The 22,415-nt window shown below is 38.6% G+C and overlaps 1 protein-coding gene across 1 annotated transcript; it reads right to left on the bottom strand.

The window, feature by feature from the left end:
- Window positions 1–328: 328 nt before the first annotated feature.
- On the bottom strand, window positions 329–21,665 carry gpia (glucose-6-phosphate isomerase a). Its single transcript, XM_067590764.1, has 18 exons — window positions 21,391–21,665; window positions 18,725–18,815; window positions 17,108–17,176; window positions 14,513–14,632; window positions 14,304–14,387; window positions 12,792–12,938; window positions 12,375–12,446; window positions 12,058–12,102; window positions 11,529–11,582; window positions 11,108–11,168; window positions 9,149–9,192; window positions 8,185–8,337; window positions 7,738–7,867; window positions 6,053–6,129; window positions 4,946–5,074; window positions 4,323–4,398; window positions 2,430–2,496; window positions 329–754 (listed from the first exon to the last, which is right to left on the bottom strand). Exons 1-18 carry the CDS (start codon window positions 21,507–21,509, stop codon window positions 631–633), a joined length of 1,662 nt encoding a protein of 553 aa, XP_067446865.1. The 5' UTR covers window positions 21,510–21,665; the 3' UTR covers window positions 329–630.
- Between the last annotated feature and the right edge of the window lie 750 nt (window positions 21,666–22,415).

Below are 22,415 nucleotides of genomic sequence, written 5' to 3'. Positions count from 1 at the left end.
TCTTATTGCTAACTTATTTGTTGTATGTATTCTATTCTGTTCTATGCATTTATTTTGTTTGTATTTTTATTTTTTTTATTCCTTTTTTGGTGTTTTTTAAAAAAATGTTTTTATTTTGTTAGGAGTTGTAGTTTTTAATGTAGTTTTTTAGTTTTTTAATGATGTAGTATTTTGTTTTTTACTGTCTCTTTACTGCCGTGTGTGATTTTGTTCAGATTATTCTATGAAGAATAATTTGCTCTTACATGTTTCTTTTATATTGTTTGTCTACTTTAAGTTTAAAATTAAGATATTAAAATAAAACAAAAAAGCAGCCGAGACAGCATGATTCAGTGACAGACAGGACTTTATTTTCAGTCAGTGCTGACTATGTTAATTGTGGGCGTGTTGTCACCTACAGTAATATCTGCACCTTAGAGGGACGTTTATCTGCCCTCTCACATAAAAGCAACTGATAAATTCCCTTTCTGATTTAACACGTCTACATGTAAAGTCGAGTCTCACAGATTCAACACATCATCACAAACATTAAAGTGCTCGTTCCCGTGGGTCAGACAGAGGACAGGACTGTGGAGGATTCAGCCGATGAGAGGACTACACGGTGAGGAGGAGGAGGAGGAGGAGGAGGAATCAGGCGAAGTTCTTCTTCAGGAAGCTGATGAGGCCGTTGGTGGAGGAGTCGTGGGAGGTGACCTCAGACTTGTCCTGCAGCTCCGGCTCGATCTTCTTGGCCAGCTGCTTCCCCAGTTCGACGCTGTCAGCGGGGGGAGGAGAGCAGTGATAAGTTATCATTTACACATCTGCAACTTGTAAAAAAAAAAAAAAAAAAAATGGAGCAGTGATAAGGAACAGCCAACATGTGTCACTAAATCTTTTTAAAATGAAAGAACCAAAAACATCCCGAACAATGTCCATCACAGCACATTTCAACAACGAGGCGATTCAAAGTGCTTTACATAGAGCGTTAAAGGCATTAAAACAGAATATAAAAGCAACACAAGTAGAAAGACATAAAAACAATTAAAAAGTGTTATGTGTGTAAATTTGTGTGTCATCCGCATAACTGTGGTATTTTGTTGTTTTCCATAAGCATGTAGATGTTGAACAGAAGAGGCCCCAGTATGGAGCCTTGGGGAACTCCGCATGTCGTTTTTGTCAGCTCAGATGTGTAATTACCTATAAACACACAGTAGTCCCTGTCCTTTAAGTAAGATTCAAACCAGTTTAGCACTGTGCCAGAAAGTCCCGACCAGTTTTCCAGTCTGTCTAGTAATATGTTGTGGTCAACTGTGTCAAATGCAGGACTGAGATCCAGTAATACTAATACTGTAATTCTGCCACTGTCGGTGTTTAAGTGTATGTCATAGAAGACTTTAAGAAGAATAGTCTCAAAGCAGTTGTTTAGTGCCACAAAGTTGTTACGTTGTTGGAAAAACAGCTTTTTCAACGATCTTGCTTAAAAACGGGAGGTTTGATAGCTGCTCATTAGTGAAGTGTCTAGATTGTTCTTTTGTAAGAGTGGCTTGTTGACGGCAGTCTTCAGGGCCTGTGATGTGTTGACAATCTGTAGAAGATACTCACTTCTACCTTCATCAGGTAGAATGATGGTGAAATGTTTTGATTTAATCTGATATCTAGTAGAAACAAGAAAATGTGTCATAACATGAAAAGAATCTTGTTATAAGAATTATTTTGTGTGTTTTTTTAAAGGGTAACACTGTTTACATAATCACATACTGTAGGTCTATGTTGGTGCTCAAAATTAGCTTATTTCTGTCTGCTTGGATTTGAAAATTCAGATCAGCCGCATCCTCCGCCCCTCTGTAATCGTAACAGGCAAGACCTCGAGGTCTGTTTCATATCAGCTGCTGCCGAGTATAAACATGAGAACACTGGCTGACTGTGTTCCTCTGTTTGTGCCTCTCACACAGAGCTGCTGGTAGCGTTCACAAGTCTGATAAACAAGAAGAGTGACTTCATTAATGTCATGAGATTAACTACACAGATGCAGTGCGTATCAATCATTCGTGCCGTCTTCGATAAGAAGGTCGGCTTTCATGGTCATGGGCCTTTTCCTTGAGTTGTTCATATCTTCTTTCACTGCTTCATCTCTTTATGTCATTAAGCCATATCATGCATCGTCTCCTCGTTTCCCTTCAATCATCCCTTCTAAAACCCCTCTAACCCAAACTCATAATGAAACAATCTGAGTATCATACAAGAGAATATTTCCACAGAGAAACTGAAATATCTCCATGACAACTGAGCAGACTCCATCTGCTGAGGAAGACGCCCCAGAAAAAGACAGTAAGTGGACCTTGAGTTAAGATTATTTTTAAGTTTTAAAGCAAAACTTTCAATCTTAACTAAAAAAACTGCAGTTTCAACATTAGTCTGTGTGTTTTTGAAGGTAAATCCGAGTTTCTTACCCCCACTGATCGTAGCTGTTGACGTCCCACATGACTCCCTGAACAAAGATCTTGTGCTCATACATGGCTGGAAAACAAACAAACAAACAAACAAACAAACAAACAAACAGGAGAGATCACATGAGTGGACAGATGAAGATACATCACTTGCTAAATTTTCAGGTATTATTATTATTATTATTATTATTATTATTATTATAATATAGGTAGGTAATTTTCAGATGACTTTTTCTAATGTGATAAATTCTTTAATACAAGAACTTTATTTGTCTTAAAAGTATAAGTATGACTTCAGTAAGTTCGGAAAAACTGTACACCATCATTCATGTTCTATTTGTTTAATTACTCATCAATTTAATATATTCTGTTGTCTTTAATACTATTTTACTTATATACTGTATGTGTGTGTGTACATACATGTGTATAGATTTGTATTTTGCGTTTTCTGAAGTGTATTTTTATCAGAATTTGTATTTTTTTTCTTATTGTTGAATTATTTTTTGTATTTTTTTTATGTATAAATTTTGTTTGGATTTCAGTAGTTTTTTTTTTTTGTTTAAGCCGAATTATTTTTTGCATTTTAAGTTTGTTTAAACAGAATAAAAACAATGGTTAAAAACAAATAGAAATATTAAAAGGTGAGAACTCGTGTGCAGAAATCACAGTTACAATTTTTGGACTGTTCAAGAAAAACGTGCCTGTGTTAATTTTCCAATTAACTATTTAACGAAGCTATTATTTATACGATATTTCTAAATTTAAATACATGTGAAGGGCCATTAGCTTTCACACTGTAGATCCTCTTGTCTGTACTTACAGTGTTTAATTAATAAATTAAATATATTAGCCTGGATAAGATCTGACTGTACATTTGTCAAATTTATTGTCATTTATTTTTAGACTTTCTCTGTTGTTTGGAAATGTAAACGCAGCACTCTGCTTCTGGCTTTTATCAGTCTGTGGTGTGTTTTAGGCAGAGTTATATACTACAATACTACAATAACAGAAAATGTAATTCATTAAAATAATCTGAGCAATAAAACAGTCGTGATCCTCTCTGTGTAGCAGGTTTGGCTTCAGATACAGTGACCTCTAGTGACCTCTAGTGGCAGTCAGTGATTTCTACACAGCTGTAAACACTGTGACCCCCCCTTCAGGGGGTGAATAGTGAGTTTTTTGTCTGTATGTCCACTGGCCTTCAACACAAGACAAATATATATATATGCATGTGTGTATATATATGTGTGTATATGTGTGTGTGTATATGTGTGTGTGTGTGTGTAGGGACAGAGGAGAGTATTAATGGATTTTATTCTTTGTTTCTTGTCTGACTTGATTTCATCATGCTATCGGTACTACAGTTCCCATAATTCTTTGGGGGAATGTAAACAGGAAGTATAACTTTGCCATGGAGTCAGTGCAGTGAATTAGCTGTGAGCTATATCTTGAGCACCGTTTTCAGTCTTTTTTTTTTTTTTTTTTTACATTTTGGCAAATTGGCTCCATTAAAAGTCTGCTGCATTATTTATCATCAGCTCCTGTTTGAGGTGTAACATGGACGTACAGAAAACTTTGATACTGAAGAAAACTTGAACGTGATGATTCTCAAGTTCTGAAGCCTGTTTTTTCTATGATTTATAAGCAGACTGATGGACGTTTCATGGTGATTCATTCAGGATGTTTAAGTCACACTGAATCTAAAAACACGTGTTTCATGTCTGCGTGTTCAGATTTGACTGATTTATGAGTCAAAGGAGTCATTTTTAAAGCAAAAAGCAGTTCATGTTGCTCACAGTTTGAAAACCTCTGATTGAAACTGTTCATGACCTTCTGATTTAGTGCCAGTGTTTGTTTCCTGTCTTCAGTTTAGATGATTTAACGCCCACCACTTACCAACCAGAGCTCCCAGTATGAACGGAGTCAGCTTCTTGAAAACAATGGAGTTGCTTGGCTTGTTCCCTTCGAATACCTTATAATAAAAAAGAGGAAGAAGAATCACAGAATAAGCTTTTTTTAAAAAGTTTTTAAAATCTTAACTTTTACTGCAAATTCAGGACATTTTAAAAAAAATAAAAGACATAAAGGTCTCAACAGCCAATAAAATGTTTGTTTTAGTTTCAAAACATCAAACTCTAACTTTTTTACAGACTTTGTTTAATAGTCTGACTTTGACCCTTGACCTCTGTCGTATCTTAGACTCACTTGAAACACAAAACTAGTGCTCACAGCTGTCGTCATGGATATATGTTTCAGTTTTCTTGTCAGACGACCACAAAACAAACAAATTTATTTGATTAACGAAAGCAAAAAAGAAAGATTTGACAGGGACCTTCAGTTTGTTTCACGTCAAACTGAAACACAAAACAAGTGTATCAGTAAAGTGTTAAAACAAACAGAAGTGCTGCTTTTCTTAAGAGGAAACATGAGCCTCACAGAGCTTTCCAGATAAATTACAACACCATCTTTGTTGCCACTAATAAAAAAAAAAAAATCAGACATGTGATAGTTCCTCTTACTTTGTGCGGCAGCAGCTTATCAAGAGCGTCTCCTTTCATGCCGCTGGCCTCCAGCTCCTTACGAGCCTCATCTGAGGTTTTACCCTTCATCAGAGCTTCTGTCTGGGCCAGGAAGTTAGCCACCAGGATCTGAAACGCAAAAACCATCAACGTCAGCCTCCGGCAGACAGACGGGATGAGATATCTGAACATCATTTTAACAGTGTTAAAGGTTAGTCGGGGAGCTCCTGTCATCATGTGCTTAATATTTTGCCTCCAATATAACGCACTCCAGTAGACCTCCACCCCCCCACTATGACCTAAATAATGAACTAAGTAGAATTATCACCTTTCTGACAATGTCTTCACAATCTTATCACTGTTATTAGTCTGGACCGGTTTCTAAACAAACTACGATAATCATTCCCTTCAGGGACGAAGGAACATGTGACCCAGTGCAGCGGAGTGGCTCACTGACGTGTTTTTAATAGTTTTAGGACAACTGAGGTCTACGGCACAGACGGATAAGATATAATCAGGCTTTGGATACACACACAATCCCTGTAAGTAGATCAGTTCATTGCTAGTTTGGCTCCAAACATGAAGATTTGTTGACAATAAGAAAAATATAGAAAATCACCAGACTGCTCCTTTAATATTCACACAACAGTAGTAAACAGTAGTGGATGGAAACAAGTGTTCACTTCACTTATTTACATAATAACTTTCTGGGAAAATCTGTTAAAATTTGAGCTACGTTTTTATGGAAACTTGGTTTATCACATTTTTATATCCTTTTAGATCAAACCTTCTCAAGTTGAAAGGTGCAGTGAGGTTGTACACATATTTAGAAAGTGTGTCAATAAAGTTTTGAACTCAAACTGAACGTATGAATACGTGAGAAGAGAAACTCAGCGATGAAGCAGACGTATTTTTATCTCGATACATAACTGATAACAGCTGATTACAGAAGAGCTGAGAGTCAAACTCGAGGCTGTTTTCACGTTCTACTAATAATTCGGTCTTGTGCAACAGAAACGGTTTCTTTGTCTGTTCGACTGCAGACTGTTGGTGCGAGTGTTTCTACATCAGATATGAAGACACACAGAGCGGAGCGGCGAGCGTTACCTTGTGGTGAAGGTTGTCCCTGATTGGATGCTGTGACTGAGCAGGAATGAGGAAGTCGGCAGGAATCATACGAGTGCCTGGCGAGATGAGAGCGAGTCAGTTAACTCTTCACAGACAAGATGCTGATTATTACACCATGATTAGTCTTTATTATCTTACTGAATGTCATTCTGTTTATCTTGAGTTTTTAAGAGAACACTGTATCAGCTTTTAGCTTCCTGTATTTGTTTACTTTATATTCCTGGACAGCTGAGTGTATGCAGAGCTCAGTTCAGACATGAAATACATAACATTGCTGCTTCATCATGTGTCATTCAGAAAGAGGAGGGTTTAAGGTTAATGCTCCTCACAGATTCATTCAGACTACAGCTGCAATTAACGATTATTTTCTTGATTAATCGATTAATTATTTGGTCTGGAAAATGGTGAAAAATGTTTCCCAAAGTGCAAGATGACGTCCTGAAACGTCCACAACACAAAGATATTCAGTTTACTGTCATAGAGACTGAAGAAACCAGAAAATATTCACATTTGAGAAGCTGGAATCAGAGAATTTGGACTCAAAATGATTAATCGATTATCAAAATAGTTGGCAACTAACCGATTAATCGACTAATTGTTTGCAGCTCTAATTCAGACATGACAGGATGTTTACAAAAAGACACACTAATGTTTCCTCTCAGGTTGCGTCACTGATGGATTTAAAGACTTAAAGGACAGGTTCAAAGTTTTTCAAGTGTCTTAAACCAGCAGTCAGGTGTCCATATGAACAGTGAAAGAGGTTTTCCTCGCTGTAATCATTCCTCCTGTTATTATATTATATTATTATATTAAAAGATCCTTCAAATGTGCTTTCAATGGAAGTGATGGAGGCCAAAATCCACAGTGTGTCCACACAGTCATTTAAAAGTTGATGTGAAGCTTATATGAGGCTTCAGCAGTCTGAGTTAGTCATATCAAGTGGATATCTGACACATTTACAGTCTTTTTAGCATCAAATTCCCTCTTTGTGTTTCCTCAGACAGTGTTTCCCTGTTGAGCTGCAGGTGGAAGTATAGTAACAAAAAGAGGAACTTTGGCACTAAAAAGACTGTAATGTTGAAAGATATCTACTTGATTTGACTCATTTGGACGCTGAAGCTTCATATTAGCTTCAGATAAATTTGAAAATACATTTGAAATACATTTTTGCACAGAAGGAGGACTGTGGGTTTCCATCACCTACATTGTAAGTGCATGAGCAAGTGCTTGCTCATGGGGGAATTGTTGGGTCTCTGTAAATTAAAGAGTATGGTCTTGACCTGCTCTATGTGAAAAGTGCCTTGAGATGACTTCTGTTGTGATATGGCGCTATATAAATAAAGATTGATTGATTATGAAGGGATCTTCTAATGGTCAGTATGAACAGGAGGAATGATTACAGCAAGAAAAACATGTTTCAATGTTCATTTGGGATCTTTGACTATTGTTTTAAGACACACTAGAATAATTGTGAACCCGTCCAGTTTCTTTCTCCTTTCATCTCTTGCTCTGCTGTTACTTTCCCTGTCCTGCAGTCTTCTGTCCTGCACATATAAAAAGCTGATTAGAAACCTGGTTACTATATAAACATGCTGCTCTGTGTGTGTTTTAGATGGCGCTCTCTGTCTGTTACGGCGTTATGATGGAGGAGTCGGGTGTGTCACCTTGGTGGATGAGCTGGTAGAAGGCGTGCTGTCCGTTGGTCCCGGGCTCGCCCCACACGATTGGTCCGGTGTGATAGTTGACACGGGTGCCATCTTTGGTGATGTACTTCCCGTTAGACTCCATGTCGCCCTGCGGACCCGAACGCAACGCTCACTGTTAGTCACAATAACAAAGTGTGTAATACTAAATATTTTCCACCTCATATCAGCTGATAATTTCACTTTACAGGAGTCGTCGTGCAAATGCAGCAAAAAACACATGTTTATCACTTTTAACTTCTTTGTATTTGCATTTCTGCTATTTAAATTTTTTGCTTTTTTTCCTGTGAAGCATTTAGTCTCAAAATAAATCAAGTTTATTATTATTTAGTGTTGTGATGTGGGTGCAGCAGAGGACTCAGTGGTGAACAGATGGTCTCTGGTTGTGTCTCTTTCTGCCGCTCTGACCTGTTGGAAGTATGCAGCGAAGCGGTGCATGTACTGGTCGTAGGGCAGCATGGCGTGAGTCTCCGCCTGGAAGAAGTTGATGTACCAGACGCCCAGAATGGCCAGAAGGACGGGCAGGTTCTGCTCCAGAGGGGTGCTGCGGAAATGGTTGTCCTGCAGAGGTGACGAGACCGGTTAACGGAGATACAATAAAAAACACACAACAGACAAAATACAACAAATACAGCGTAAGCTTTTTGTTAAATGTTTGAATTTCTTTGTATTTATTTAAAAACAGAAGAGTATTGTCCTTTTCTTCTCCATAATTTAACATATTTATGTTTTATTTGTGGTCTTATTTACTTAATTGGTGTAATTTTAAATAATGTAATTTCCAGTGTAGTTTACTGTCGTCTCTGCTTCTTAAAAACAACAAAACTCATGTGACATAAAACAAAATATAGGTGACATATAGTCATATATACATATATATATTGTTTTTTTAGTATAAAATATCAATATCAGCTCTATATTCTAATATTAAATAATAAGTATCAACAAGCATCATTCACCTCTTAAAAGAATCAAACTCATATAGATATTTTTACCTTTTAACTGTAATTCTTTTTGTACAACAAATCTTATTTTGTCATGAATTAATTAATGAATTAACATTTAATTTTTGCAACAATTTCTTTTACTTCTTATTCAACAAATAAAACTTATTTTAATAATTAGTATTTTACAGTTACAATCATTATTTGATCTGAAGCTTTTTTATCTCCCAATAATAAAAACACATTCTCACAGATTCAGTCGTTACAACTTCTTGCATTTGAACTAACGAGAAAAAATGTAAATGTAAAAGTTTCAAATCTTATTTTTGAGTGTTTTGATGACTGAAATTCTTCATCTTGAAGCAACACAACAGCAGATAAAACGTTATAAATGTAAAGTAGAGAAGAAGAAGAAAATGTTTTCCTACCATCCAGTGAGCTCCAGCAAGAAGCTGCTCAAAGTTGTCAAAACCTGAAACACACAGTGATGATAGTTTGTTTTACACACAGTGATAAATACAAAAAAATAACTTTAGTTAAGGACTCTGGAACGTGATAAACAAAAACTAAAAAGTAGAAATAGCGCCTCGCGTTGCCTCCGTCAACCAGTCAAGTTGCAGTTTACATCCATGTTTGTCCAGACTCATCATATTATTTGTAGTGAAGACTTTAAATTTCATTAATTTAAGTGTATTTTCCTTGTATGTCACGTTTGGCCAATAAAACTGTTTCTAATAGAACACAAAGTTGTAGCCATGACAGTAGACGAAGCTTCAGATATGGATTTTGCTGCAAAGAAGCTATAAACTCTAAAACGCGGACACTTCACACACATCTTCAACTTGGCAGAAGATTTAAACAATCACCTCAGTTTCAAGGTGGGAACCAAGATTAGTGTCACCGATTCAGTATCCGACCAAATGTGAAATATGGTCACAATCTGCCCTTCTGTTCCTGAGTTATGGAGCTGAATAACGGCCAGAAAAGTGTTTTTGCAGAACATTAAAACGCCACAGTGAAGTTGACCTTTGACCTTTTGGATATAAAAGGTCATCACTTCACATCATTTTATCCTATTAGACATTTGTGTCATAATTAGCAAATGAATTATCGAGTTATGGCCAAAAACGTGTTCTGTGCCAAATTTGAAGAAACTCTCTCAAGGCGTTCCTGAGATGTCGCGTTCACGAGAGAACGGGACGGACGGACGACCTGAAAACGTAAAGCCTCCGCCTGCGGCTGCAGCCAGCGACGAGGCTTATAAATGTTTACAGAAAAGATAAAATAAGTTTTATGAAAAGTTGTAAAAATACTCCTTTAAAGTTAAAGTCCTGTTTACTTCAGTACAAATACAGAAATATTATCAACAAAATTTACGTAAGTATCAAAAATAAAAGTTCTCATGTTCGGCAGTTTCATCTGTACAACCCAAAGAAGATGTTTCTGTTTATAATTTCATCCTAAAATCTGTCAGAACAGCAAGAAAACTGTGTTCAACCAGTTTTTATTTTAATTCAATTTGTTTAAAATGCTCCAGAAACACGCGGCTGAAAGAATGAGAGCAGTTCGCTGCATCACAACTATGAAAAATGAAACTTTGTTTTAGAAAATATCTGAAATGAAAATAAGACTTTAAGTTACAAACTAAACTGACTTCATGAGACACTGAGAACTGAACAAAGCATTTTATTTTAGAAGCAAATTATGTTTTGTGTGAAAAATCTGCTTATAGCGGCCAGATAAATGTAGTAAAAAAGTACAATATTTGCCTTTGAAATATATTGAAGTAACAAAGTATTAAGTTGCATGAAATAGAAAATAAATAAATAAATAAAAGTACTTCAGTAAACTTTGGTTTGAAAGACGGAAACAAAGAACAAGAAGTTGATTAAAAAACAACAAAATAAAATAAAAAGTAAAATACATTTAGATAATAACAAGTAATAAATAAAACCAACATGTTTGTGTGTTTGTGAGTCACATGATGCAACAAAACATCAGCAAAGCTTCATCATCAAGACTTTAAATGTTAAATAAATAATAAATATTTGTTGTACTGCAGCTGAAACTGAGGCTGAGTATTTAGTTTTTAACATGTGTAACTTCTTAAATGTTAAATGTAATTATATGTAAATTATTTGTATTCTTTCATAATAAAAAGACAAAATTATTTTCAGCTTCATCATTTTGTAAATTAACAAAACATTTTGAATTTAGCAAATATATCAATAAGTTTGGTGGAAAATTCTACATTTTCTTTCTGATAAGTTTCCGATTTCAGTTGAATTTTTTGAAGATGAGTGGAGTGCTGATGGACATGAATCAATATATTAGTAATCAATACCCAGCCCTGGTGTGAGTAGATGTTAGTGAAGGTTAGGACGTACCTATATGCAGAGCGATGGACAGACCGATGGCTGACCACAGTGAGTAACGACCTCCGACCCACTGAGGATGAGCAAACATGACATCACAGAATCATTCCACCAATCAGAGCGCAGGCAGAGCAACAACAAACGACACGATTTAAAACTAGAGCGGAAACATTTTAAATCCTTTCAGTTCATGCAGAAACACTTCAGGTATTTTTTTATAAAATCTTTGAATCAGTTAAACAGACAGAGAATAAAAAAACTACATATCATTTGCTTCTACACATGCTGCTTTACAAAACCACACATACAATATGAACAGGTTCACATTAGTATATTACTGCAGGCCAGAACATTGCACATCAACCTTCAGACAAATAATCATCCTCAGCAGTAAATATTAAGTGTTGCATAAAAAAAAAAAAAAACAACTTACATCCCAGAACTCAAACATGTTCGCCGTGTCGATGCCGAAATCCTTCACTTTGGCCTGAAGAAGAGACGAGAGCAGAGCAGAGGTTAGAAACGTTATAATAATAATAATAATAATAATAATAGTTTTAAAGTTATAGTTTACTTAAAACAAATGTTACAGAGGGATTAACACAAAACTAAAAAAATCTAAAGACAGAAACCAGTGTGTACAAAACACCTTTACAGCCATTTATGAGCACACGCAACAAGCTGATGAGATAGACTTGCGGGCAGCATTTCTACATATGTTCACCTCAAGTTTTCAGAACTTTAACCATGTTTAACATAGATATCCGACATTATAACAGGATAAAATAACAGACAATCTCAAAAAGCATAATATGTCCCCTTTAAGATAAAGAAAAGATTCACAGGATAACTGCAAATGAGAAGAGGATGTTTTAGTTAGTCTTGTTCTAGATGGAGCCTGATGAGTGCTGCGTCTAAAACAACAATTTATTTACATGATAAAACTGAAAATGGACACTTACTGCGTTGGTGGACAGCGCGACGAAATGCTTGGCGACAGCAGATTTCTATAAGAGGAGAAAAGATGTAATGAGACACTGAATCAGAGACAGCTGATGCTCCTCCCTGCAGCTACACACACGTAAACAACTATACAGAGGACTGGATATTAAGATATGACCAGATAGATTTCATTTTCTCAGAGCAGGTGTTTGTCTGTGCAGTCCTCCTCTCTGCTCACTCGAACCGTCACAAATCAGATTTATGTCTTTCCTTCAGTGCCTGCAGGCAGATAGATCTCTGTCCTCCTATTGGCTGTCAGGGATAAAAATCCACTCACATCCTTGGCTGTCTTGAGGAACCAGTCTCTGGCAGACTCAGCGTTGGTGATGGTCTCCTGAGTGGTGAACGTCTAAAAAAAAAAGAAAAAGTGAGACAAACACATCGACTGTCGTCAGTGAACCAACAGAACTGAAACACACTGAGCTCATGTGACGTTCACAAAAACACAAAGTCTCACATGTGCAGTGAGACAGATTTTATCACTTTCTGTTTATCTCATTAAACTACACAGAAGTTTATGAATGCATTTAACATATTATTAAAGTTATTAAAGTTTGAAGAGTTACCAGCTCGTTAAGCTAAACATTTGGCAACTAGCTGGTGTTAAGCAGCTGTGTGTGTGTGTGTGTGTGTGTGTGTGTGTGTGTGTGTGTGTGTGTGTGTGTGTGTGTACAGATGTGTGTGTGTGTCTTACCTTGGAGGCGATGATGAACAGCGTGGTCTCGGCGTTGAGCTTCGCGAGCGTCTTGGCCATGTGAGTCCCGTCGATGTTGGAGACGAACCAGACGTTCGGTCCGCCGGCCGAGTACGGCTTCAGAGCCTCCGTCACCATCAGAGGACCCTGAACGCAACACGGAGAGTTACAGAGGAAGTTAGAGAAACAGCGGTCGTACCGTTGGGACATCTCATGTCTCCATCGTGATGAAATCGCCTTTTTGTCAGCGTTTGGATTTCTCTTTGATTGGTTTTAATGTTTGATGCCTTGATATTATATTTGTTACTCTACATGCAGACATCAAGCTTTCAACAGTCACTGAATTTCTAAACAAACACGCTGCTGTTCTACTTTCTGATGTCTGTTACTTGTTTTTTTTAATTATTTGAGCTCATTTGTCCACATGACTTCATATCTGAAGTAAATGGAGACTGCTGCTACATAAAAAGAGCAGTTTTAGCAGCAGATGGAAAATATTTTTTTCCAGAACGTCACATTATCAGATCTGGAAATGATCAGAACTCCTTTTCCACGTCCATCAAAATTAAAACACGCTCCACAACTCTTTTATTCACCAAACGTTTTCAGCTTCCTGTGAAATGTTTGAAATATTAAAGCAAGGCTGAAAGAAAACAGAACATTCAAGCTTTTAACCCGTTGATGTGTTAATAATATGAAAAAGTGTATTCGCTAAAGAATTTTGTGAAAAGATGATTGTAATGTTATGTTTTGTATTTTTAATCATTTATATTTCTCTGCGATTTTTCTTTCAATAAAGACTGATGATATTTAGTTATTAGTTCTTCTGGTATCTATGTTGATTTATGGTCACACAATAGATCAATGAATTGTATTTAAATCAACTTATCTGACTGCTAGAGGCTAAGTGAGAGTCTAAAACAAACTCCTCACCCCGTCCTGTTTCCTACGCCTTCACCCTTCAAACTACTGACGCCTGGATACAAGTCCAAACAACTAGTTTCAGTCCTTTGGCCTCTTTTAATGCTCTTCATCAAACATCAAACCTGTGTTCATCCTTGTTTCAGCTCTTTCTCTGTCCTGCTAACGCCATATTTTTAGTTTAACTGTTAATGTGTTGGGACTCAGTCTGACCGTCAGCAGCTGCAGGATCGTCCGTCTGTCTGGCTGCTGTTTGCGACTTTCTAACCTCTGCTAGATGGCGGGCGTTACGGACCGTACTTTGACCACACAGGCTCACAATAATAGAAGGGCTGCAGGCAGCACAGTACGACTGAGAGTGATAGTAATGCTCAGTGACACCGCCTCATATCAGATAATCATTTGATCAATCAATAGTAAATGTGTAAAATCTTAATTAATGCACCTTTAAGGAGACAGGAAGTAGCCTCAGACACACTGACTGCGTGAATGACACATGTTGTCCTGGAGACGAGATGTATTGATTTTAATGGACTTTGGTCTGCACTGTGTGTGTGTGTGTGTGTGTTCTGTGTCTGGCGGGTCACTCACCAGGTCGGAGCCCCCGATGCCGATGTTCACCACGTCAGTGATGGATTTCCCATTGAAGCCCTTCCACTCACCGCTGCGTACTTTCTGTAAACGGCATAACGAGAGGTCATGACCTTTAAGTATGTTAAGTCTTTAAGTGTGTAATTCAATTCTTTACACCACACACACACACATAAACACACACACACACACACACACACGCTACTCACATGACAGAAGACCTTCATCTTGTCCAGCACCCGGTTGACCTCTGGCATCACGTCTTTACCGTCGACTTGGATCGGTGTGTTGGAGCGGTTCCGCAGGGCGATGTGGAGCACGGCACGGCCCTGCGCGCGCACGCACGCACACACACACGCACACACACACACACACGTAAACAAAACATACACAGCAGTCAGGTAAAATGCAGTTTATTGATTCCTCTAACATACTCTGTTTAATATTTAACCACTTCATCACCTGCAGGTAACATTATATCTGGTGGTGAATCTGTATTGATTATTTAATTCACAAAGAATTGATCGATAATCAGTTTTGACAATAATGTAAATCGATTATTATGTATAAATATCAATCATGCAGCTGTTACAGCTTCTAAAATGAGTCTTTGCTTGATTTTCATATTTCACAACACTGTAAATGAAACACTTCAGAGGAGAGTTTGTCATTATTTTTGACATTTTATAAACTAAAAGACTTCAGTTTAGGTTGACGTGGCGACTGCTGTGGTTACTGGTGGTAAAAAGTCTGTTTGAAAGGACACGTTTATTGATCAAATGCGCTTTGAGAAGCTACTCTGTCAAAAATACAACAGAAGACGACACAACTCGGGTTCTTCCCTCGTTGTTCGTCCATAATGACAAATATTAATAAGAGGATCGTCTGCTCTGTTCATCTGGATTATGTAACAGCATCACACACATGGATGCACATGAATCAGCTCTGATCTTCTGCATGTCGTCCACAGCGTGCAAACATCGTTTCCTGAGATACAGACGCTGTTTAAATCCAGCGCAGGAACGACGGACTCCACCACTGAGAACATCAACCACTATGTTTAGAGGTGACTCATGAACGTAAATAAAGCTGAAACGATTAGTCGATTAATCCATTAACTGATCGACAGAAAAATAAGCTGCGGCTATTTTGATAATTGTAGAGCTGCAGCTAATGATTATTTTTCCTTTTTTATTAATAAAATGACAGAAAATAGTGAATAACGTCCATCACTGTTTCCTAAAGCCCGACATGACGTCCTCTAATGTCTTGTTTCGTTCCGACCGTCAGTCCACGACTCAAAGATATTCAGTTTACTGTCAAAGACTAAAGAAACCAGAAAATATTCATTCATACTATATTATATTCATTTGAGGAGCTGGAACCAGAGAATTTTGGCTTTTTTGATGACTCAAAACGATTAATCGACTATTAAAACAGTTGCAATTAATTTTCTGTTGATCGACTGATTGTTGCAGCTCTGGATAATTGATTAATCATTTCAGTCATTTAGCTAAAATGCCAAAAAATGATCTGGTTCCAGCGTCTCATTTATAAAGATTTTCTGTTTCATATCGTAAATATTATTTGGGTTTTCCGACTGTTTGACGGTCTTTAGGGAATTGTGATTTTATTTTGACATTTAACGGTTAAAACACAAAGAATGACGACTAGAAATTGTGTCAGTTGGGTTTGACATGATGAAAATCATTATAGGATTATAACTTTAATTGATTATTCAGAAAAAAATAGATTGATTGATAATGAAAATAAATAAATGGTTGCAGTTGAAATGAAATTTACTCATAAATCAACGTTTCTTCACAAACTGCAATGTCACAGAGGAAGATGCTGTTATGCAACATCATTGCATCATGACCTGTGTGTGTAGAGAGGGGGGAGGGGAGGTCCCCTGAATGACTAAGCAGCGTGCACACACACACACACACACACACACACACACACACACACACACACACACACACACACAGTCACTGTGAGTTCAGCTTTTGTCTGTCTGGACGCTGCTCGTTGTTTTCAGGAATCTGAGTCTGTTCTGCTTCAGATAACTTTGTCAGCTCGGTGCTGTAACACTGCAACGAATGTAAAAGGAACATCACGCAGACTGCTGGGAATCATGTGTGGATCCATTATAAAAGGTCCACTAGTGATGTCCTGTCATTATGATCTGATTAAAAATGCATATGTGTCCCATCCAGGCGTGGGGAATCTCTGGGAAATGAATATTTTGCCGATAGATTCGCTTCAGAATCGATTCTCAGTTGCATAAATAGAAAAAGCGTCGCTATTTTCAGTCTCTTACTCCAGTACACTGTGTGCCAAACCATTCACTGGTGTCCTCAATCCACTGAAATGCAACATGAAACAAAACCTGCAGTAAAGATAAATGATCTTGATGAAGGTCACCGTCAGTAGAGAAAAGCGTGGGAGAGAACGCAGCTTTCTGATTTTAAAAAGTTAACCGCGTTAATTAATTGGAAGCATCTTAAAGTCTTCTGCCTGTATGAGAATAATGAAATGAAAGTGTGATTTACTGACCAACATCAGTTAGTTAAATGTCTTTTATAAGAACATAAATTGGTGTGTTTGTTGTGTTTCCTTTAACACGCTCAGCTGTCCACAGCTGGAGTTGTAGAGTGTTAAATACGGTCAATATGGCCGCCAGAAGTGTGTTAGGTGACCTGAAACTTCCTGATTAATGTGGATTTCCTCTTGTGTTTCTCTGTAACATTTACCAACCACATGAACCTGTTTAAAACCTGTCTTCAGGTATTAGTCAGTACCTCAGTGAAGTTGATTTTCTCTCCGGAGAACATCTTCTCTCTGGCTTCCTCCACTCCCCTCGACTTGGCCTGTGAACATTATAAAAAAAAACAAACAGTGCAGTTAACTCAGACACGGAGGCATGTTCAGCATCATATCTGCTCTTCATATCTCAAAACGCAAACAATGGGAGGTTATATTACAGCAACAGTGTGTGCTTGTGACAAAACTTCCATTTGTGTAGCAATCCTTCCTTTTACTGCAGCGTGAGGAGGAAGTGTCGGAGGTTTTGTTGTGTTTCCACATTCCCGCCGATGTTAACATAACGCTGCGGGACAAAGCCGTCGTTCTGCCCTCGCTACGGTTCAGATATGTGCTTCCTCTTTCAAAATACACTGTTGTAATCTAATCCTGTTTCATTGTATCCTCCAGCACAAGTGTTGAGACCAGATCCTCTATCTATCAAACTTCAGAACGCTCTAAAAAAAAAAGACAAACAAAGAGGAAAATAGTTCTTCTCTGAGTAAGGCTTTCGCAGTAACCTCAATATTGCAATACAGTACTATAGACAAGTCAACCACGGTGGACAGCGGGCAACTGCTACACCTGCGCTTTGTTCATGCTTTTTTCTTTTTGCGTGTGTATTGAATGTTTGGCGCCGGAGGATCCCGCCCGCTGAGTGCCAGCTAACCTGGCGCCCAGCCCTCGTAACAGAGCCGGGCTCAGGGTGAGCTGACCGGGGGTCAGAAGTGTATGAACTTTTTTTTTCTTGGTTATATGTTTAAACTCTCCCGGGTCACCGTGCGGCCAAGCAGGCTGCCATTTAACCCGCGAGGTAAAGTAGTTTTCCACCAATCATACGATCTAAAAGGCGCATGCAGCCAAACTCTGTTCATAGATTTAAGGGGATTCAGATGTAGGACGATGATGTTGTTCATCAGGTACTGCTGCTCAACTCAGCCGACACATAATCACATTAACATACTTTGATTTTCATAAAACAAAACAAAACAACAACGTGGCACTTATACCACATAGATGGCATACCACATTATTCAGCCACGGTGAATCACCACAGGGGAAATTCCTTCACCACGACACATTTATCATCAGGTGACTTCCTCCTCCTGACTGACACGTGTCACTTATAGGAGCAACTTTTCATATTTAAAAAATATCCTGACAGTTAATTCAGTGTTTCTCCTGGTTTGACTGCTCAAAACTAGTTTGATAAATCTGTTTTTATTCTTAACTTTGTGAATAAAAGTAAAGAATTTCTACTTTTATCTTTCACTCGAGTCCAAAATTTGACTTTTAGCGGTTAAATACGGTCTCAGGCCTCACCTGTGACCTCACCTGCAGAAACGCACCGGCAGCATTGTTTACAAGTGTCACAACCGTTTAACGAGTGTCGGGAGGACGATCATCAGATCACATGGAGAGGTTGGATTGGACAGAAGCTCAAGCCGAGTTACAATGAGCGGACGGGCTTAAAGTTGATTAGAGGCGACAGCTTCAGTCGCTGTGTGTACCTGCAGTGAGTGTGTGTGTGTTGTCTGAACAGAAAACACTGTTAAAGGGAGCGTGTGGGAGCGTGTATGAGTGTGTGTGTGTGTGTGTGTGTGTGTGTGTGTTACCATGGCGAGCAGCATGCCCATGACTTCCTGGTTGATGAGGTTCTTGGAGTAATCCAGCAGAATGTCTCCATCGTCCGTCTCAACAGTTGTGCTGTCAGACACACAGTTACACAAATTTAACTAAAGCTGCAACCATTAATCGATTAGTTGTCAACTATTTAATTAATCGCCACTATTTTGATAATTGATTAATAGTTTTAGGTCATTTTTCTCTGATTCCAGCTTCTCAAATGTGAATATTTTCTGGTTTCTTTAATCCTCGATGATGATAAACTGAAACTCTTTTGGTTTGAGGATGTCACCTTGGGCTTTGGGAAACAGTGATTGACATTTTTCGCCATTTTCTGGACCAAACAACTAATCGATTAATCGAGAAAATAGTGAAAATAATAATTAGTTGCAACCATTATAAAGCAATCGTCCCTCCTGCTCGTACTAGTAAAAGATCCCTTGAGTCCTCATTTTGTAAAAATATTTTATAAAAACATTTCTATAGTCTAATTGACATTAAAGGACAGGTTCACAATTTTTAAAGTCTGTCTTCTGTGTGAGGTTTGCATGTTCTCTCCGGGTGCTCCGGCTTCCAGACCACAAAACATGCAGGTTAGGTTGACTAGCATCTCTAAATTGCCTGTAGGTGTGAATGTGAGTGTGAACGGTTGTCTGTCTCTGTGTTTCAGTGATTGACTGTGATTGACTGGTGACCTGTCCAGTGTGTACTTCGCCTCTCGGCAAATGTCAGCTGAGATTGACTTCAGCTCCAGTGCAAGAAAATGGACGGATGGAAAGAATGGAACAGTCAGGTTCCCCAAATGAACACTGAAACCTGTTTTTCTTGCTGTAATCATTCCTCCTGTTCATACTGACCATTAGAAGATCCCTTTATAATGCACTTATAATGGAAGTGATGGAAATCCACAGTCCTCCTGCTGTGCAAAAATGTATTTAAAAGTTTATCTGAAGCTAATATGAAGCTTCAGCGTCCAAATGAGTCAAATCAAGTAGATATCTTTCAACGTTACAGTCTTTTTAGTGCCAAAGTCCCTCTTTTTGTTACTATACTTCCACCTGCAGCTCAACAGGGAAACACTGTCCGAGGAGACACAAAGAGGGAATTTGATGCTAAAAATACTAAACATAGCAAATATCCACGTGATATAACTAACTCAGACTGCTGGAGCTTCATAAGCTTCAGATAAATGACTGTGTGGACACACTGTGGATTTTCCCCCCCATCACTTACACTGAAAGCACATTTGAAGGATCTTATAATAGCCAGGATGAACAGGAGGAATGATCACAGTGAGGAAAACCTTTTTCTGTGTTCATATGAGCAGCTGACTGTGGTTTTAAAGCAGACTTGGAAAAATTGTTAATATGTCCTTTAACGGAACATCATCGCGCTTCCCCGGTTTATGTGCGGATGTGCCGCATCGCACGTAGCCGCCGCGGACCGCAGACATCCGCCCTCAACATGGCATCATTATAAACCTGCCTGCAGGGACGCTTTTACTCTGTGTCATTGAAAATAATCAGTAGGCGAGGTTGCCGATGAAAGAGCTCAAAAAATGTGAATGAATGGATTATACAAATAACGTTACGTGCAAAAAAAATAGTAAAAGTGTTTTTAACGCAAAACGTAGCGTTCATTATCGGACACACCCCTGTCTCCCCTCCTTACACATCTATGCCAACATTTTTTTATGAGCATAATGGCATTTGAGACTTCATCTCATACACGATTACAGAGTACAAAGTTCAACAAGTTTGATCTAGTTAGCTCGTCTGCAGCTACAGGTAACTGTCCTGTCGTGTTTATCGGATATTATACAATATAAATTGTCAATTGTGTAACATGTCAAACGTCTAAATTAAATAGAAACAGACGAGTTATAGGTTGGAAATGATGCTAACACAAGATAAAATAAACAAAATCTGGTTTAAAGTGGTGATAGCGAGCAAATTTACCAGCGTGTTCCACAGCGTGTTTAGCAGCCATGCCATGAATTAATGATCGATCATTTATCAGATGCATTAATAGCAGTCAACATGTAAAAAATAGTGAGTTTCCAATCACAGTGCTTTTTGCTAAAACACTAAAACAACTCCACGTGTTTAACAAACAACACGGAAATGTCACCGCAGTTATTCGTTAGCTAAGGACGATGATGTCCGATAATGGACGCTTGCGACATTAGCAAGCGAGCTAACGTTAGCCAGGTTGTTTAATTCACTGTCGACAGCAGGCCTGTCGCTTGTTTTTTGGGGAGATTTTACGGCGCACAAGCGGAAGATTTTACCTGACAAGTCAGAGCAGGTCTGAGAATTATATTTGGGATCGTTTCCAAAAAAGGGAAATGCGGAAAAGTACTGATATGAAACGATGACCTTGCAACTCAAAGTAAAGGAGTCGTAAACCTAGGAGCGCTGTGTATGGAAGGATATGCAGGGAATTAAATATTAAAAGCGGCACTTTTGTGTTATGTTTGCTACATTACACCTTTTAGCTTCACTATGTGCTGTCGAGGAGGCCGTAATGTCTGTCACGTCTCTCCCAAAAGTGCAACTCTGCCAGCATCACTTCCCACCTCCCCTCCATTCATCACCATCGTGCCCACTTTTACTTCCTTAAAGAATTTTTTTATCAATCTGTTTTTGTTTCCAACCTGAATTTGCTGAATCTGTCCTTGTCGGCGTCAAACATGTCCCTCATGTTGAGGCTGCCGGCGTTAGCTTTGTACCACTGCTCCAGCTTCTTGTAGCTGGGGTCGTTAGTTAAAGCCATGATGGTGGTCTGCGGTGAGAACTTGGAAGCGGCCCCCGTGTAACTCCAACCTCTGAGGTGGTGAACTGGTCTCCGTGTGCTCGGTGCTGCGGAGGGGATGATGAGGACAGGATGGGGCCGTTAGAGAGCTGTCAGGGACGGACGGAGAGGGTTAGACCAGTCTGCACCAATGACAGCCGAGGCCTCGCCCCACCCGCTGGTACAACTCCTCCCAATGTACTGATACGATCACAGATAATGGGACTGAATGTATGCATATGTATGGAGGCAGATTAGTGTCAATAGTACAGACTGTGCCTTAAATATGCAGAGTGGAAGTGATCGTGCTTATGGGACTGAATGTAAGAATGGAAGCAGATTAGTGACAATCAGCGGTGGAAGAAGTATTCAGATCCTTTACTTAAAGGACTAGTTTGTAAGATTTGGTGACATCTAGCAATGAGGTTGCAGATTGCAACCAACTGAATACCCGTCCCCTTCCGAGGGTAGGGGAACCTACGGTGGCCGCAAAACTTGCGGAAGGCCCTCTCTAGACCTGCTGTTTGGTTTGTCCATTCTGGGCTACTGTAGAAACATGGTGGTGCAACATGGATGTATTATGAGGGCTGGATATTGGACTAAAAATGGCACCCATTAGAATTTGCTTGGCTGACGCATATGCCAAAAAAAGTTTCTAGCTTCCGGGTTTGCTTCTGCATTGTGCGGCCCACTGAATATGCGCAGTAATGTTTCCCCCACGAGTTCCCGCTCAGCCCATAGACTTTACATTGTGATGACATCACAGATCTTTAAATCGCTTTTCTCGGCTCGAGGAAAGTTCCACAAATATAAAACTTCCATGGATCATTACAGAAAGAGTCATAATTGACGTTTGCAGTTCGAGGTGTCCTGTCAACAGTTTTACAG

The sequence above is a fragment of the Thunnus thynnus genome, chromosome 5 (assembly GCF_963924715.1).
Source record: "Thunnus thynnus chromosome 5, fThuThy2.1, whole genome shotgun sequence".
In the NCBI taxonomy this organism is placed as follows: Eukaryota; Metazoa; Chordata; class Actinopteri; order Scombriformes; family Scombridae; genus Thunnus; species Thunnus thynnus.
The sequence above is the reverse complement of the archived record's forward strand: the minus strand, read 5'-3'. Positions and strand labels throughout refer to the sequence as shown.